The following is a 20,481-nucleotide window of genomic DNA, read 5'->3' as shown; positions in this document are numbered from 1 at the left end:
CCTCACATCAATGTGCTTGGTTCTTTCATGATACATTTGATTTTTAGTTAAATGAATAGCACTTTGACTATCACAAAATACAGTAACAACATCTTGGGTTAAACCAAGATCAGTAACCAAAGCTCTTAACCAGATTGCTTCTTTGAATCCTTCCGTGATTGCAATATATTCTGCCTCCGTAGTTGACAGTGCCACAATGGACTGGAGGCTAGCTTTCCAGCTAATGGCAGAATTGCATAAAGTAAATACATAACCTGACAAAGACCTTCTCTTATCAAGATCACCTGCATAATCAGAGTCAACATATCCAACAATAATATTCGGTGTCACCTTGTTCCTATCAAAAACCAATCCAGTGTCCACAGAACCTTTCAAGTAGCGAAATATCCATTTAACTGCTTGCCAATGTTTTTTACCTGGATTACTCATATACCTGCTCACAACACTAACTGCCTGTGCAAGATCAGGTCTAGTGCATACCATAGCATACATAAGACTACCAACTGCACTAGAATAGGGCACATGTGACAATTGCTCTTTCTCTTCATTAGACTGAGGGCAGAAATCAGATGATAATTTAAAATGAGCTGCAAGAGGAGTACTCACAGGTTTTGAGTTATTCATGTTGAATCTCTCAAGAACCTTCTCAATGTAATTTCTTTGAGATAAATACAATTTTCCAGCTGATCGGTCTCTATGAATCTCCATACCAAGAATTTTCTTTGCAGCACCAAGATCTTTCATCTCAAATTCACTGCTCAACTGATCTTTTAATTCTTTGATTAGTGACTTATCACGAGCAGCAATTAGCATGTCATCAACATATAACAATAAGTAGACAAAAGATCCATATGAAAACTTCTTGTGATAAACACAATTATCATACTGACTACGACAATACCCATGCTCAACCATAAAGGAATCAAACCTTTTGTACCATTGTCTTGGGGACTGTTTTAGTCCATAAAGAGACTTCTTCAAGTGACAAACATAGTCTTCTTTTCCAGGAACAACAAATCCTTCTGGTTATTGCATATAAATCTGCTCCTCGAGCTCTCCATGTAAGAAAGCAGTCTTGACATCAAGTTGTTCTAATTCAAGATCCTGCAAGGCAACAAGGGCAAGAAGTACACGTATAGAAGTATGACGAACAACAGGAGAAAACACTTCATGAAAGTTTACACCATGTTTTTGAGTGTAGCCTTTAGCAACTAAACGTGCTTTATATCTTGCATCTTCAACTCCGGGATTGCCTTCTTTCTTCTTATAGACCCATTTACAGCCTACAACTCTTTGGCCTTTTGGCAATTTCACCAACTGCCAAGTATCATTCTTGTGCAGAGATTCAATTTCTTCTTGCATCGCAACTTGCCACTCAGAAGAATTTGGACATGAGATTGCCTCAGAGTATGTGTGAGGTTCTCCACCTTCAACTGTATCCTCTGCAGCTGCAAGAGCATAAGCAACCAAATTCCCTTCATTATATCTTTCAGGCCGTTTGATTTCTCTCCTGGGTCTATCTCTGGCAATAGAATAGTCTTCACGACGATCTGGTTCAATGGAATCAGGAACCTCTGATGTGATCGAAGATGAGGAAATATTCTCCTTACTAGGAGTTGGTATTTCAAACTCAAGCTCCACCTTCTCGTCAGTTTTCTTTGAATCACCTGTGTCAGACGGAGAAGAACTGACAGTTTCTTTTTCAGGGAGAATTAGCACATTTTCATTGAAAGTAACGTCTCTACTAATAATTACTTTCTTAAGTTCAGGACACCACAAGCGATACCCTTTCACACCAGATGCATAACCAATAAATATGCATTTTCGAGCTCTAGGCTCTAATTTTCCCTGATTCACATGTGCATATGCAGGACATCCAAAAATTTTCAAATTTGAATAATCAACAGGATTACCTGACCAAACTTCCTCTGGAATCTTGAAGTCGAGTGATGTGTGTGGCGAACGATTCACCAAATAACATGCGGTAGATGCAGCTTCGGCCCAAAATTCTTTAGGCAAGGCAGCATTAGAGAGCATGCAACGAACTCTCTCCATCAATGTCCTGTTCATTCGTTCTGCAATGCCATTTTGTTGAGGCGTACCGGCAACTGTACGGTGTCTCACAATGCCTTCATTTTCGCAGAATGCGTTGAAATCGCCTCCACAAAATTCTAGACCATTATCGGTCCTGAGTCGCTTGACCTTCTTCCCTGTCTGGTTTTCCATCAAAATCTTCCACTTCTTAAAAGTGGAAAAAACTTCATCTTTGTGCTTTAAAAAATAAGCCCAGACTTTACGAGAAAAATCATCAATGATGGTCAGCATGTAACGATGTCCTCCTTTTGAAGGAACACGTGAGGGTCCCCAAAGATCTGAATGAATATAGTCAAGAGTACCTTTGGTTCTATGAATTTCGGTACCGAAAGTTAATCTTTTCTGCTTGCCAAGAATGCAATGTTCACAGAACTCCAACCTACCGGTATTCTGACCGCACAAAAGACCTCTCTTGCTCAGGATGGTCATTCCTTTTTCACTCATATGGCCAAGTCGCATATGCCATAATTTTGTGACGTCTGAATCTGACATAGATAATGATACAGTAGCAGAACTTATAACAGTAGATCCCTGCAACACATACAAGCTTCCAGATCTGTTAGCTTTCATTAAAATAAGAGCACCTTTAGAGACCTTTAGAACTCCACCTTCAGCTGCATATTTACACCCAAGGGACTCCAGGGTGCCAAGAGAGATAAGGTTCCGTTTCAAGTCAGGAACATGTCTAACACCGGTTAAAGTTCTAATCATGCCATCATGCATTTTAATTCTAATTGTTCCTTTTCCTACAACTTTACACTGAGCATTATTCCCCATTAAGACAATACCACAATCAACAGATTCATAAGTGGTAAACCAATCTTTATGGGGACACATGTGATAGGAACAAGCAGAATCTAGAATCCACTCCGTTTTAGATCTAGTTCCAAAATCAGTAACAGACAAAACTTCACCTTCAGACTCTTTTTGAGCAATACTTGCTTCAGCTGAATTTTCTGCATTCTTCTGATTATTGTTTTCGCCCTTTTGCTGCTTATTTTTCAACTTAAAGCATTCTGAAATTGCATGTCCCTTTTTCTTGCAATAGCGACAAAATTTCTTATTATCTCGGCCTCTAGACTTTGATCTGGATTTACTTCTACTGCTACTACTGTGATCCATAGTTCTCCCCCTAACAATTAACCCTTCAGCTTCATCCTTTGAATTATTCTCATAGTCATATTTTTCTTTTGACAAGAGATTTTGTTTGACATCATCAAAGGTTAGGGTCTCATTACCACCGTATAACATAATATCTTTAAAGTTACGGTAAGATCGGGGGAGTGAGCAAACTAACAAAACAGCTTTATCTTCATCATTAATTTCAACATCTAAATTTTCCAAATCAACTATGATGGAATTAAACTCATCAAGGTGAGTTTGAATGGGTGTACCTTCGACCATCTTAATGGTATAGAGGCGCTCCTTAAGACGAATAATGTTGGCAAGACTCTTCGTCATATACAATGACTCCAACTTAAGCCATAAACCTGCAGCTGTATCCTCCTTGATAACCTCTCGCAGAACTTCTTTGGATAAACAAAGTTGGATTGCTGACAAGGCTTTTTCATCAAACTCTTCCCAATCTTCATCCGACATGGTGTTCGGCTTTTTCGCCTTTCCTACAAGGGCCTTTTTCAACCGATGCTGGGTGAGAACGGCCATCATCTGAACTCGCCAAATGCCAAAACTGATTTTTCCATCAAACTTCTCAACATCAAATTCCATGACAGAAGCCATGTTGTGAAATCCAAATAAATATTACAACGCTCTGATACCAGTTTGTTGTGGAATTTAGCGTGGTAATGGATAAATATTTAGTTTCGATAATTGATGATAAAATGAGAAGTAAAATAATAAATGGAAGAGACACAAGATTTACGTGGAAACCCTCCAATGTAGAGGGAAAAAACCACGGGGCGAGAGAGAAGTAAATGCACTATGAAAAATATGGAGATACAAGTGATTTTACACCCACACAAAAATACACTCAAGATAACACCTCACTACACTCAATGAATATGGTAAGAGTGTGTATAAATGAAAAAAGTGGTATATGAAGAGAGTGGATAGTTTAGAGAAATGTTCTTGGAGGATTTCTCTCTTGGATGAATTTCACTTGGTTGATCTTCTAAATGTGCTCCAAGCAAGGTTTCCTTATATAGAGGTGTATCACCATGTGAACAAATTTCAAGTCTTCCTTCCATTGTTGAAGATGTGCCATCCTAGTCCAAGTTAGCTCACCAATATTGCCAACCAACATTGAATTTTCTTAGCCACCAAAAGACTAGTAGTGTGAAACATTGAAGCCACCAAAAGACTAGTATAAGTCATGAGAAACATGTTTCCTAGCCACCAAAGGACTAGTAGTGTGAATCTTAGAATTATAAGGCAATTTTAACACAATGTGTAATCCCCATCCGCCATCTTCATTCTACGAAGATAGAAATTTCCAGTAGAAAAAAATTCAGGAGAAGAAAAGAGTAGCCTTAAATAAGCATTGCTGGTTCATTCAACCGCCATTTCCCCGAAGTTCAAAATTTTTAAAATATTAAATATGAATTGGACTTTGAATTATCAATTTTTGTCCGGTTTTAATTCTGACTGATTTTGATGAACTAATAGCTTCGATCATGGTTTCCAGTAATATATGTTAAAAAAAAAAAACGGTTCTAACATTACATTTTTTTTAAAAAAATATTAATATGAGTTAAAAAAATATTGATAAATTTTATTTTAAATAAATTTTAGAATGTTCATATTCATATAAGAATAAAATTAATTAATTTTATAAAATAATCAAATAAATTATCACTTTTTTAAATATTATTAATTAAGTAAATTATAAGAAAATTTTGAAAAATAATTCAAAATAATATAATTTTAAACTTAACAAACAATTTAAAAGGGTAAAAAAAAGTTAAAAACAATATAAGTTTAGACTAAATATTTCTTTCTTTTTTATCATTTTACTTTTTAGATTTTTAACTTTTAAAGTAAAATTTATTTTAAAAAAAAATTCTTAAGTAAAATATATCATGTAGTAAAATATTATTGCGACTTTTAGAGATGTATAAAATAAGTTAAGTGATTATCATTTTGAAAATAAAAATAGAAAATTTTCAGTTCAAACTGAACCGGAATCGCCGGTTAACCGCCGGTTCAGATTCAGATTTTAACATTCACATGAACTTTAATCGGCCCTTGAACCGTCGATTCTAGTTCAAAATTTTGACCCGACGATTTCAATGTGATTCTAATTCATCTACAGTACGGTTCAATTCTGATTCGATTGTAATTTAAAATGAACCGGTGGCTATGCTTAGCTTTAAACGAGAAAATTAGATATCTTTCTCTATGAAATTCCAAGTTTAGAAGAAGGAAAAATTAGGACAAATTGACGTATAAGGGAAGTGACCCCAAAATTTTGCATACATTCTCTATTAAGTGCTTATAGTTTATTTCTTTTCTATTATACCCTTGAACCTTTAACTGCTTATATTATACCCATGCATGGAATTTATTTCACTATCTTTCAAAATTATATATATATATATATATATAGAAAATACCTGATGACAGTAAATATAACGCAGGATTTCTTTACGATGCTCTGCAGAAAACGCAGAGTTAAGGTATCCTGTAATGTAGACAGGCCCTAGGAGTAATTAATCAAATCAAATTCAATTATTTATTTAATATTAGGCTTATAATGAGTTGGACTTACCTTTAACACAAAATGGCCTAAGTCATTTTGGTTGGTTCACCCTTCACATTATATGCTCTTTTAGTTAGTTGTATTTATATGACGTGGGATTACCCACATATTCCAACAAAAACATTTAGTTATTAAAAAGATGTAAAGCATATCTAAAAAAGTTTGTGACCTCATGCTTGTGAAACAAACAAGATGCTGAAAGAAGAATTACAAGTTATTCATAGCCATGCAGAAGCGGTTAGACTGATTTATAGAGTTGGGAGAGAGGATAAATTTTGCACATCATCTATATATTAAATCAAAATAATGGAGGATTTTTTCAAAAATTATTATTATTTTATTATTTTTCTTTCCGCATCGTCAAAGATGCTTTCATTTAAATTAAAAAAAATAATTATTTTCAATTCCTTCTCGAAATGTAGATAAGATTATCAGTTACAATTTTCTTAAAATGTGTATAGTTCAGACGAAAAAGCAAGCATTATTATCAGTAAAAGTTTTTTTTATCTTTTTAGCAAAATATACTTTGCGGAATTGAATTTGTGAAATTCAAATCCTTTGACGCCCAACCAAAATGTCGTTGGTTTACTAAATTGTCTTACATGACCCTACAAAATCAGTAGTTGGAAGCTAGATCCCACATGGATTGGTAATTGACACTTCAGCACTATAAAATCAGCACTTGGAAGCCAGGCGGATAGGTAAATTGACTTTTTAAATTGTGCTGAATAGATAAGTTAAATTTGATATAATAAATTTTTTAAAATATATTTTCTAATTAGTGTAGACAAATCTTATCTATATAGATGTTATTTTTATTAGTACAAATTATATAGTATTTTTGGATACTTAAAATATTAAAAATTATTATATACTCCATCTCTTGTTTTATTATTTTCTACAATATAGTTCTCTCTCTCTCTCAAAGACTTCAAGCATTCAAGATTCGTATCAAGATTCAAGGAAGTTATCCACGTATCTGTTGTCTAGTTTTTATTTCTAAACTCTTAATGTTGTTTTACTTTTCATTATTCATATTGATTTTGAAGTTTTATTCAAGTATTATGGAGTTTTATTTAATTACTATGTCGAACTAAATCCTCATACTAGGATTTGATGTAGATTGAATTCTTTTCCAATTTATAATATTAGATTTTTTTTTTTTTTGTTCAAAGTATAATTTATTATTGCACTTAATGCTTCCAGGCAGAATTTCTCCCTTGGATTAATTTATTTCATTAATCACTATCGGGAGAAGGGTTTTTGTTATGAACAGGGTAATAAATTACATGAGAATAATAACTTGATGCGGAAGCTATATAGTTTGACTCATGGGGGGTTTTCATAAGTTAATGACCTTAGGTTATGAATTCATAAAATAAACCACAAAACTTAATGATTTAATTCATGTTTGATTGCGCTATTGGAAGATAGGTAATTAGACCGGGTTAGAATAGCTAACAATACATCGGGAGAGCTTTTTAGTGATTTTAGAATTGTTTCCCCTACTTGAACAATTAAAATTGATTAACAAACTAATAAAATAAATTGGATAGAGTTAAGTGAAATCAAAATCCCTAATAGTTTTAAAATCCTTAATTTCTTTTCATTTGAATATTGTTGCTTGATTTATTTCTGTTTTCTTTTTAAAATTTACTTTTCTTACAATAAATCTCTCTTATTGCCGTTTAAATAATAATAGGTTAACACAATTTTGATACTTGATATACAATCCCTGAGGAGATGATACTCTATTTACTTTATATTACTTGCTACGATTTCGTATACTTGCGAAAAATTACTGTCAATAATAATACATGATCATTCATTGTGTTTATATTTTTCTATTATTTTTTACTTTGATACATACGACCGTATATATAGTACTTCGTTTTAAAATTATAATCTCGTATATTTTTCAGACAGCTCAAGGATAATTTATTAAACTAGTTAAACTATAATTTTTATTTCTTATTTTTTTCCATATATGCCTTTAAAGACCCTAAAGGTAGTATATTATTAACTTTTTCAAACTTTCAAAATAAGACAAATAATTAGTTATATCAATATTTAAATTAATTAATTTAAGACTGTTTTCGACTAGTTAGTAAATGCAACTAATATAAATCATTTATATGAATTATCGTATAAGTTAGGAAAGTTAAAAAAAAAGATCTCCAAAAATATAAATAGAACTATTATTTTGGAACATCCAAAAAGAAAATTGGAACTATAATTCTGAAACGAATTAAGTATTAAAATAAATGTGTATAATTGAAAATAAGGATGGTTAAACGGTCAACTTAATCAAAATTAATTTAAAATGATGAAAATTAAATAAAATAATTTTCTTCAAAACCAAAAGCGATTAAAAATCAAATTAAACTAATTCAATTTGATTTTATTTAATTGATTTTTATTGACTTATTTAATATATAATTATACCTAGTTTCCACTAAAAGAAATAAATTTCTTTAATAGAACCTCATTCAAAATTTTTAAAAAATAAAAAGGTAACATATATATAGGCTCCTAAATTATATCTTAATTTACACTTTCATTCTTTTACTTTTGAAAATTACTAGAATCCCTGATGTTCGTTGGTTAGATCCTTTTTTGAACATAAAAAGGATGAAAATGTTAATTGAAGTTAATTCGGTTGCGTACTTATTACGGTCGTTGGTCAAGTTAATTTATTTGTTAGACACGTGTATTTTTATGTTTCGTAATATAATCCAACGCTTAACTACTTTATAATTAATGATTCTTTTTTTATAACTTCCACCAAACAGAAAAACTCTTACAATTACAGGCTTCAAATTTTCACACCACCCCTTTTTACCACAATTAAAAAATAATCAATCAAACCATAAACCTAAAATTATTTTTACCATATAATTTAATATTTAAGCATCCAATAATTCTTTTTTATTGTGAATTATTTTTTAAAAATTTTTTTAGAGAAACTAAACATATATATAGTATATAAGTTAACCCTATTCAAACTAACATGAATGAACACTATAGTAAAATGGTAATCTAGTCAGATTTTTAATATAAGGTTCCATTTATTTTCGTAAAATATTTTATAAAAAAAATATTTTTTTCTATTTTCAATTATTTAGAGTGTTCGAGAAAATAAGTAAATAGGAAATACTTTCCTAATCAAAGGAGAATTAAGTCATTTTAAAAAAAATGACTTTTTATCTTCAAAGGTGTAAAATATATATATTTTTTTTGACATTAACAAACTTATTATAACACAATAAATTTATATTTTTTAATTTATTAATCATCAATAGCCACTATTAACAGTCATCGTTCACCGCCAGCCACCACACCAACCACCGTTGGTCACCGGCGATTTTCATAATTACTATTTTTTTGTATTCTTCTAATATTTAACAATAAAATTATTAGAATATGAAAATTCTATTATTATTAATATTTTTATGATCTTCTGAGTTAAAAATTTTAGTATTTTTAACTAATTTTCAATACTACAATCAAACAAATGGAAAATAAGTCATTTAAAAAATATTTTTCAAGGAAAACATTTTCCTTGAAAAATACTCATTCCGTCTTATTTTATTTGCTTGTTATTCCTTTTTATGTTTGCGAGGTTTCTAAATTTAGATATGCAAATAATTATTTTTCCATAATATTCTTTATGATAGTTCATGTTGTGACCAGTTTCTAAGGGCCGGACCGATAATAGTGCCCAGGTAAACTTAAGGCCTCAAGGCCCGTAGTAAGCCTGAATCACTCAATTCAATCACATCTAATTGCAACATAGAAACTATAAGCGCAAATTATTTTATATAATAAATCTTATAATTATATTATATCTCACCCAGATCCAGTATTTTAAATATTTCATAATTGTTGAGTCAATTCAATCACATCTAACTGCAACGGAAGATATTTTTTATTTATAAATAAATTTATAAAAAAACAGTAATTATCTAATATCCAACCAAAGTAGAAGAACTATTCAAGTCATTTAAAAAAAAAAAAGATAAAATCTACTTAGAAAAAATTTATTAAATCAAAATGTTTCATAAAAGAATATTATAATTTGTCACCTTGATTTATGATTGATGGATAGAAGAACAATAGACATACTTGCCATTAGCTTGACGAAATCAAACTGTTGTAAAATAAATTCTCCTAGAAAAATATAAATTATATGTGTGAAGTTAAAATCTTAATCACCTCCATGGCCTTCAAAATACAAAATAAACTACACCACAATTATAATATTTAAAGATCTAATGTATAAATTTGATATTATAATCTCGGCTATTAGTCCTGTGGCCCTCTAAACTTTGTAAGAGATCCTTCATAATCATATACTATTCTTATATTTCAATAATAATTATATTTCTTATCAAAATAAAATGTAAAAATACAAAGTCATAATCAAAACCCGCAAAGTTATTTCATCCTAACGAAGGACATAATTATTACTGACATGTGAAAGTGTAAATTTATAATAAAATTTCACAAAATTTAGGGTGAAATAATCCAACTCTCATGCTTCAATTACATTCAATTTTAAATTGTAATGTTTCAACGATTTGACTCAACAATTAATATCCATTAATAAGTCCAACTGTTTTATCAAAATAGATGTGAGTTCCATCAAATAATGACAAATTTAATAATATAGTAATACATGATCATTCATCATGTTTATTTTTTTTTTCTATTTTTTTTATTTTATACATACGATGGTATATATAGTAATTCCTTTGTTTTAAAATTATAATCTCGTATATTTTTCACACAGCTCAAGGATAGTTTATTAAACTAGTTAAACTATAATTTTTATTTCTTATTTTTTCCATATATACCTTTAAAGACCCTAAAGGTAGTATATTATTAACTTTTTCAAACTTTCAAAATAAGACAAATAATTAGTTATATCAATATTTAAATTAATTAATTTAAGACTGTTTTCCACTAGTTAGTAAATGCAACTAATATAAATCATTTATATGAATTATTATATAAGAGTGTATTAGGAAAGTTAAAAAAAAAAATCTCCAAAAATATAAATAGAATTATTATTTTGGAACACCCAAAAAGAAAATTAGAACTATATATAATTCTGAAACGAATTAAGTATTAAAATAAATGTGTATAATTGAAAATAAGGATGGTTAAATGGTCAACTTAATCAAAATTAATTTAAAATGATGAAAATTAAATAAAATAATTTTCTTCAAATAGTAAAATCAACCAACGCGATTAAAAATCAAATTAAACTAATTCAGTTTGATTTTATTTAATTGATTTTTATTGACTTATTTAATATATAATTATACCTAGTTTCCACTAAAAGAAATAAATTTCTTTAATAGAACCTAATTCAAATTTTTTAAAAAATAAAAAGGTAAAATATATATAGGCTCCTAAATTATATCTTAATTTACACTTTCATTCTTTTACTTTTGAAAAATTACTAGAATCCCTGATTTTCGTTGGTTAGATCCTTTTTTGAACATAAAAAGGATGAAAATGTTAATTGAGGTATAGTTTAGGGATCCTTGTGCATTTTTAGCCAAATAAAAAATTAGAATCAATTCATTAAGGAATGCCTCAATTATTGAAGTTAATTCGGTTGCGTACTTATTACAGTCGTTGGTCAAGTTAATTTATTTGTTAGACACGTGTACTGTTATGTTTCGTAATATAATCCAACGCTTAACCATTTTATAATTAATGATTCTTTTTTTATGACTTCCACCGAACAGAAAAACTCTTACAATTACAAGCTTCAAATTATCACACCACCCCTTTTTACCACAATTAAAAAATAATCAATCAAACCATAAACCTAAAATTATTGTTACCACATAATTTAATATTTAAGTATCCAATAATTCTTTTTTATTGTGAATTAATTTTTAGAATTTTTTTAGAGAAATTAAACATATATATAGTATGTAAGTTAACCCTATTTTTTTCAATTTTCAATTATTTAGAGTGTTCAAAAAAATAAGTAAACATGAAATATTTTCCTGGTCAAAGGAGAATTAAGTCATTTTTAAGCAAAATGACTTCTCATCTTCTAAGGTGTAAAATTTTTTTCTCTCGGACATCGATAAACTTAGTATAACATAATAAATTTACATTTTTTTTAAAAATTTATTAATCATCAATAGCCACTATCAGCAGTCATCGTTCACAGCCAGCCACCACCACTGACTACCGTTGGTCACTACCTTCGGTCACTGGCGATTTTTATAATTACTATTTTTTTGTATTCTTCTAACATTTAACTATAAAATATTAAATACGAAAATTCTATTATTATTAATATTTTTATGATCTTATGAGTTAAAAATTTTAATATTTTTGACTAATTTTTAATACTGCAATTAAACAAATTGAAAATAAGTCATTTAAAAAATATTTTTCAAGAAAAACATTTTCCTTGAAAAATACTTCCTCCGTCTTATTTTATTTGCTTTTTATTCCTTTTTGCAAGGTTTCTAAATTTAGATATATAAATAATTATTTTTTCCATAATAATCTTTATGATGGTTCATGTTATGACTCATTTTTAAGGGCCGGACCGATACTAGGGCCCAGGTAAGTTTAAGGCTGCCAAGACCCGTAGTAAGCCTGAATTACTCAATTTAATCACATCTAATTGTAACATAGAAACTGTAAGCGCAAATTATTTTATATAACAAATCTTATAATTATATTATATCTGACCAAAATCCAGTATTTTAAATATTTCATAATTGAAGCCCAATTACATTACACAATATTTATCAAATGGGCTAACTGGTTCAAACTTACACATAATTGAATAACGAAATACCCACATAAATTTATCAGTTACAATCCTACAACTGGGGAGTTCAATATCAATCAGAATAATTAGATTTTGTAAACTCACAATTACGCTAATTATTGAAATTAAATATTTTCTTTTCTAGCTCTGCGATGAAGGAAACAGAGCTTTAAGTGTGATTTAGAAGAGGCTACTTATTGCACCCCACACGCATTCACACAAATGTGTAAATAATTAAATCTAGTCATCCGACTAGTTATATAATCACGTGGACAATCACACAAATGGCATCACAACAGCACTCACAAATATTTGCACCTTCGCATAATCACATCACGTGGAGATCGGTTTGTGGCGTCACCGAAATCCCCGATGAGCAGTCCTCCCACATGGCCCATCCTTTCATGACATGTACACCAGAGAGCCGATCCCTCATACATGGCCGACTACCAACAAGGCCCATCGACAAATTTAATGATTACTTCACCCTTTAATCTCATTATAAAATTTATATTTTTTTAATTGTATAATTTAGTCTCTAATTTATGAACTATTTTATTATAGAAGACTATTATCTTATGTTTTTCATTTATGGGAGTGTAAGGACAAATTACTGATTTTCAAGTAAAGTTGGTATTAAGAAAATTTTAAGATTAGGAAAAATTTAAGAGTTGCTTAGCAGAAAATAAAAGAATTAAGTATTTTTTTTAATTACTAGAGACCGTTTAATTCGGCTCGAAATTTAGTCACAGTTAAGATTTTTCGTCCCTCCCTGTAGATGTGTTTAGTGGGGATTGATCGAGAGCTCTTTCCACATATCCAGCATGTGTTGCCAACTGAGCTATAATCTATAGATTTTTTTAGTTTTTTTATTCAATAATAAAATGCTATTTTCAAAGAGAAGAACATGGTGCATACTCACAAAATTTGAACTTACATTTGATGTTTAAAATTTGTTCTTTTACTTTTTGGTGATTTTATTTTGAAACAGAATAAAAATTATAAGGAATTTTTCATGATTTATTTTTTTTAAGAAAGCCCCCAATATTAAGCAAATATTACGTTTCGGTCCCCAAGAACAGGCTATATATAGATGCAATGCAAAGTTGTGCTCAATTGTCGACTATTCTCTACTACCATTTACCTCTCCAATCTCTCTTTCTTTTTTTTTAAGTACCATTAATGTTTATTATCCAAAACTAATATTTCTGTTTATTGATAAATAGTAATAAAATAGATAAAAATTGTGAGTAGTTGTAGCTAGCTTGTGAAGTAAAAGAAAGAATATGTGGAGACTGAAGATAGCAGAGGGTGGCCATGACCCTTACATATATAGCACAAACAATTTTCTTGGAAGACAAATATGGGAGTTTGATCCTAATGCAGGCACTCCTGAAGAGCGAGCTGAGGTTGAAGAAGCTTGTCAAAATTTCTGGAAAAATCGATTTCAGGTCAAACCCAATGCTGATCTCCTCTGGCAGAAGCAGGTTCTTCTTATTCTTCTTTTATTTCTTTTTCATTCTAATTATATACATATATATTGTTTTCTCCTAACTTTCTATTATTTTATGCAGTTTCTAAGAGAGAAAAATTTCAAGCAGGAAATCCCAATAGTAAAGGTTAAGGGTTTTGAGGAAATGACGCATGAAACAGTAACAGCAGCACTGAGGAGAAGTGTCCACGTTTTCTCTGCCTTACAGGCCCGCGATGGTCATTGGCCTGCTACAAATTCCGGCTCATTATCCTTCTTGCCTCCCTTGGTATTTTTTTTTTGTTTTTTAAGAAGAAAGGAACAAATTCTGAATACTAAACTTTTATTTGGATCGAAGTATTTTTTTCGAACCAAAGAAAATGGCCATGGAAAATACCCAAGTAAAAGAGTTTTTTCTTGTTTAGGGAAAGAGAAGAAATTAACTTATTTTCTACAGGAAAATATATTTGAAATCTTCTTTAATTTGGAGAGAAAATTGGCCAAGAAAAGATCTTAACATTTCATAATACTTCAAAATTTTCGTTATTTATCTTAAAATGTCATTTAAACCCATTTCTCAAATAAATGAAAAATTTATGTGACTAAGTGAAAATTATGCAGGTATTTGTACTGTACATTACAGGTTATCTAAATACAATAATCACAGAAGAGCATCGCAAACAAATCCTGAATTACATATACTGTCATCAGGTAAAAAGTAAAAGCATTGGGCTCAAGCATTTGGTGAAGTAGATTTCTAATGTTAATTTAATTATGGATTATATAATTAAACATTGTATATAATATTATTGTTGCTCAGAACGAAGATGGCGGATGGGGTCTGCACATAGAGGGTCATAGCATAATGTTCTGCACTGTTCTAAACTACATTTGTATGAGAATGCTTGGAGAAGGGCCTGATGGAGGGAAAGATAATTCTTGTGAAAGAGCTAGAAAGTGGATTCTTGATCATGGTTCTGCAATTGCCATTCCTTCTTGGGGAAAGATATGGCTTTCGGTATATAATTATTATATATGTATTTATTTATTTATCTTCCATCTTAATATAATTTTTTTCTATTACTTGATTAAATTTTCTTTATCTTGTAGGTACTTGGCCTTTATGACTGGTATGGAACGAATCCAGTTCCTCCAGAGTTTTGGGCAATCCCAAGTTACTTTCCAATACATCCAGGTTCATTTCTTCTTTTGTCACTTCTTTTTTTTTTTTTTTTAAATAAATAAATCTCTTTTGCATTCTTCCTTTAATTTAATAGTGTCACTTGATTAATTCAATTAAGATCCCTAAATTTAATTGGAATTCTAATTAATATGATGCAGCAAAAATGTTGTGCTATTGTCGGATGACATATCTACCAATATCATATATTTATGGTAAAAGATTTGTTGCTCCAGTAACTCCTCTTATTTTGCAATTAAGAGAAGAAATTTTCAATCAACCTTATGAAAAAATTGATTGGAGAAGCGTCCGACATTTGTGTGCAAAAGTGAGTTCAGTATAGTTAATAATAACAAATAAGTTAATTTTATGTTATGGAAAAATAAAATTAATCAAATGTTCTTGCAGGAAGATCTGTACTATCCTCGTACTTTTGTCCAAACATTGCTTTGGGATGTTTTGTACAATTTTGCAGAGCCTCTTCTCAATAGTTGGCCCTTTAACAAATTGAGAGAAAAGGCTCTAAACCAAACTATGATCCATGTACATTATGAAGATGAAGTCAGTCGCTACATTACAATTGGCTCCACAGAAAAGGTAATTAATTTACTAATTAATGTTTAAATTAGCAATATATATATATATATATATATATATATATATATATATATATGTTTTCATGCACTCGGTCACCATTTTTATGTTTGTTTTGATCAGCCATTATTTATGCTTGCTTGTTGGATTGAAGATGCCAATGGGGACTATTTCAAGAAGCATCTTGCTAGGTTCTCAGATTTCTTGTGGGTTGCAGAAGATGGAATGACTGCTCAAGTTAGTACATTAATATTATTAGTACCTACTTAACAAATAATTAGCAGAACTACAATTGAACTTTTTGAAATTTTTTTTATCATTTCTAAGTAATAACTTATTATATGCAGAGTTTTGGTAGTCAAGGATGGGATACCAGTTTCGCTCTCCAAGCTTTGGTAGCTTGCAGCCTCACCAATGAAATAGGACCTACACTTAGGGAAGGACACAGCTTCATCAAGAATTCTCAGGTTTCGATTTACCCACTAGACCACTCTTCATATATAATAGTATGTGTTAGGATTTTATGTTATCTAATCCGATTAAGTTGGCACTTGAAAGGTTTCTGAGAATCCTCCTGGTGACTTCAGAAGAATGTTTCGACACATATCAAAAGGAGGATGGACTTTTTCCGATAGAGATCACGGATGGCAAGTTTCTGATACTACTGCGGAAGGATTAACTGTAAGAATTGACTTTGTTCAAACAAACACCTTAACCCTGACGTTAGATTTGGTCATAATGTAATATAATAATAACCACAATTAATTATCTTTCTTGCAGTGTTGCTTACTTTTCTCGATGATGCCACCAGAGACTGTGGGTGAAAAATTGGAGCCTGAGAAGTTATTTGATGCTGTTAATGTCATACTCTCTCTTCAGGTGAGAGTAAATTGCACCTACGCGTCAATGTCATACGCATAATCTTGTAAATCTTGCTCTCAAGTTAGATAATCTTGTCCATTATTGCAGAGTAAAAATGGCGGTTTAGCAGCATGGGAGCCAGCACCACCAACATTTTGGATGGAGGTCTCTACTTAATTAAACATGTTTCTATCAAAATTAACGATATTATCATTATCATAATTGTTTTTCTTTTCCCCCAGTGGCTCAATCCAACTGAGCTCTTTGAGGATGCTGTCATTGAACATGAGTAAGACTAATTAGAAAGAAAGATTTTGAGGTCCGACTTAATTTTTTTTTATACCTTTTCATTAAGGGTAATAAAATTATTGATGCAGGCATGTTGAGTGTACCTCATCTTCTATCTACGCTTTGGCTCTATTCAAGAAACTGTATCCTGATCATAGAAAGAAGGAGATCGAAGATTTTATCGCAAATGCTGTACAATTCATTCAAAAAATTCAAAGGCCTGATGGTTCATGGTATGGGAATTGGGGGATATGCTTCACATATGGCACATGGTTTGCACTAAGAGGCTTAGCTGCTGCTGGCAAGACTTACTACAACTGTTCTGCTGTACGCAGAGGCGTCAACTTTCTGCTCAAATTACAAAAAGAGGATGGTGGTTGGGGAGAGAGTTATCTTTCATGTCCAAACAAGGTACTGCTATACAACCATCCAAACTAGTATCTTTGAAAGTTTACGTTAATGGAGCTAGCTATATCTTTTGGGTACAGGAATATGTTCCTCTTGAGGGTGAGAGGTCAAATCTGGTGCAGACTGCTTGGGCTTTGATGGGGCTAATTCATGGTGGACAGGTCATTTTCACGATTGATTTGCTCAAGAATTGGATTTTGTTTAGACATCCATTTCCATTTTCATTGTGACTTTCCTAATCCCTTTGGCTACAGGGGGAGATAGACCCTGCACCATTGCATCTTGCTGCCAAGCTTCTAATCAATTCACAAACAGAACTAGGTGATTTTCCCCAGCAGGTAACTCCCTCTCTATTTAATTTGTTTCTGACAAGATCTGTAAATGCCACACTTGGAGACTCGATCCGGCTCCCCAATATAGGTTTGGAGCGTCCAGACATTGTCAAAGCCCAATGAACTTTAGAATAACTGTGGTTATAGACCAAAAAATAGTTTGTTTTTTTTATTTTGATGCTAATTATTGATTACTTGTTTGATTAATTTTCAATTTATGGCAGGAAATTTTAGGAGTCTACATGAGGAATGGCATGTTACACTATGCAGCATATAGGAATATTTTCCCTTTGTGGGCTCTAGCAGAATATCGCCAGCATTTTTCATTTTCTTCGAAAAGTGTTTGAATTATATAACTTCTATAATTACATTTTTCATTGAGTGCTTTTTCATTCTCTGCCACAGCATCATCAATTATTAAACGACTATTCCCCCCGATGCCAACAATGTGTCGTTTTATTGAGTTATCCGAGTGCTGAAATTTTCCTTTTTTATCCCAACAGATAAGAAACGACATGACGTTTGAGGGGTTAGAAATTGATGACATATGTTTAAATAAAATAAAATGTAATGGCAAAAAAATGAACAAGAAGTAGACGTTTTGATCTTTAACACTTCCTCATTTCTTTATAAAATAATACATTACAAAAAGGTAAAAGGGAAAACAGGTAAATGAAATCTCTATCTCCTCTGGAAGTTGAAGGACCTAATAGAAACAGCAAAAATAAAGGCAAACAGGACAGCAATCCCAGGAATCACAACTGCAACTGCTCCAAGAAAATCATGTTTCATGCCATAATATTCTCTCAGATAATCTTGCACTGGTTGTTGGTCACCATCCTCGAGTGGGTCTTTAATATCTCCGTATTGGGATGCAAGTACTCCATACAATGTCCATGCTACTGGACATGCCCAATAATACCATCTCCACCATACAGGCATCCTCTGTTATATACACAGGTATTAGTCCATAAACTGAGTATATACTGAGCTGAAGCTTAGAGCATTCTGAAGAATTAAAGGGTAGTTAACACTTACAGGTCGAGGGATGACAAATCCTGAAAAGATATTCCATATTGCATAAAGAGCTGAAGAAACTATGGATGCAATGTGGTAGTTTGGTGTCACAGCGACAGCCATCATTCCATAGTAGGTGAAATACAATAATGTGAAGTACATGAAGAATATATACCAAAAGAACTTAGCAGCAGTCCATTCGAATCCTATCATTGCATATGTTATAAGACCATACACAATAGCTTGACAAAATATATGTGGAAGCTCCACTATGACCTGTGAAAAAGATATTAAGCTCATTAGGAGAAGAAACATAGAGCATTCTATATGCTTAACTATTTCTTAAAACATGTAAAAAGGTTATTACTTGTGCATACGCATATGGCAAAGCTGAATACATTCCTGCAGCTCTTTCTCTATAGAAGACAGTTCTTTCAACTGCCACTACTGGCTGTACAGATGATCCATTTTGCACTCCCAGGAAGAGAACTGCTGCATACAGTGAACCAGTAGAATTGGAAAGGTCTTGTTGCTTACCAATACAATGCAAGAAATGGGAATAAGCTTCTAGTCACGAACAAAACAGTTGGTATGGAAAAGAAAAGAGAGAATGGAAAAACAATGAGAGGGCCGGTCAATTGAGGATAAGACCGGTCGGCCATGTACGAGGGATCGGCTCCTGGCGTACATGTCATGAGAGGATGGGCTATGTGGGAGGACGGCTCATAGGGGGTTTCGGTGACGTCACAATCTAATCTCCGCATGATGTGATTATGCAAAGGTGCAAATATTTATGAGTGTTGTTGTGATGCCATTTGTGTAACTGTCCACGTGATCATATAACTAGTCGGATGACTAGATTTAATTATTTACACGTTTATGTGAATGTTTGTAGGGTGCAATAATTATTATTCCTTATAAAACTCACATATTTTATTTAACTTTCTAGGAAATAGCCTCTTCTAAATCCCAGTTAAAACTTTATTTCCTTCATCACAGAGTTAGAAAAGAAAATATTTAATTTCAGTTTAGCGTGAGTTTACAATTTAACTTATCATTAATTGTAAATTGGTAAGTGTTGGATTATATTACGAAACATAACAGTACACGTGTCTAACAAATAAATTAACTTGACCAACGACCGTAATAAGTACGCAACCGAATCAACTTCAACAATTGAGGCATTCCTTAATGAATTGATTCTAATTTTTTATTTGGCTAAAAATGCACCAGGATCCGTAAATTATACCTCAATTAACATTTTCATCCTTTTTATGTTCAAAAAAGGATCTAACCAACGAAAATTAGGGATTATAGTAATTTTTCAAAAGTAAAAGAATGAAAGTGTAAATTAAGATATAATTTAGGAGCCTATATATATTTTACCTTTTTATTTTTTAAAAATTTTGAATTAGGTTCTATTAAAGAAATTTATTTCTTTTAGTGGAAACTAGGTCTAATTATATATTAAATAAGTCAATAAAAATCAATTAAATAAAATCAAACTAAATTAGTTTAATTTGATTTTTAATCGCGTTGGTTGATTTTACTATTTGTAGAAAATTATTTTATTTAATTTTCATCATTTTAAATTAATTTTGATTAAATTGACCGTTTAACCATCCTTATTTTCAATTATACACATTTATTTTAATACTTAATTCATTTCAGAATTATAGTTTCAATTTTCTTTTTGGGTGTTCCAAA

At 31.2% G+C, this 20,481-nt stretch overlaps 1 protein-coding gene across 1 annotated transcript; it reads left to right on the top strand.

The window, feature by feature from the left end:
- Nucleotides 1-13,756: 13,756 nt before the first annotated feature.
- LOC149499348 (lupeol synthase-like) lies at nt 13,757-18,224 on the top strand. The gene is made up of 17 exons (XM_089722382.1): nt 13,757-14,110; nt 14,198-14,383; nt 14,716-14,805; nt 14,915-15,112; nt 15,205-15,289; nt 15,436-15,602; nt 15,683-15,871; nt 15,992-16,105; nt 16,216-16,335; nt 16,427-16,549; nt 16,649-16,747; nt 16,838-16,894; nt 16,972-17,018; nt 17,107-17,428; nt 17,506-17,586; nt 17,680-17,763; nt 17,982-18,224. Exons 1-17 carry the CDS (start codon nt 13,910-13,912, stop codon nt 18,102-18,104), a joined length of 2,286 nt encoding a protein of 761 aa, XP_089578508.1. The 5' UTR covers nt 13,757-13,909; the 3' UTR covers nt 18,105-18,224.
- Nucleotides 18,225-20,481: the final 2,257 nt, after the last annotated feature.

The sequence above is a fragment of the Jatropha curcas genome, chromosome 1 (genome assembly GCF_041381405.1).
Source record: "Jatropha curcas cultivar XTBG-Jc1 chromosome 1, XTBG_Jcur_1.0, whole genome shotgun sequence".
Taxonomy (NCBI): Eukaryota; Viridiplantae; Streptophyta; class Magnoliopsida; order Malpighiales; family Euphorbiaceae; genus Jatropha; species Jatropha curcas.
The sequence above is the reverse complement of the archived record's forward strand: the minus strand, read 5'-3'. Positions and strand labels throughout refer to the sequence as shown.

What these genes read in the sequence shown, in the direction of transcription:
- LOC149499348 (XM_089722382.1), top strand. Translation starts at nt 13,910, where the DNA reads ATGTGGAGACTGAAGATAGCAGAGGGTGGCCATGACCCTTACATATAT. An exon ending in ATGTCATACTCTCTCTTCAG is followed by an intron (nt 16,748 to 16,837) that starts GTGAGAGTAAAT and finishes CCATTATTGCAG; the next exon opens with AGTAAAAATGGCGGTTTAGC. An exon ending in TAGGTGATTTTCCCCAGCAG is followed by an intron (nt 17,764 to 17,981) that starts GTAACTCCCTCT and finishes AATTTATGGCAG; the next exon opens with GAAATTTTAGGAGTCTACAT.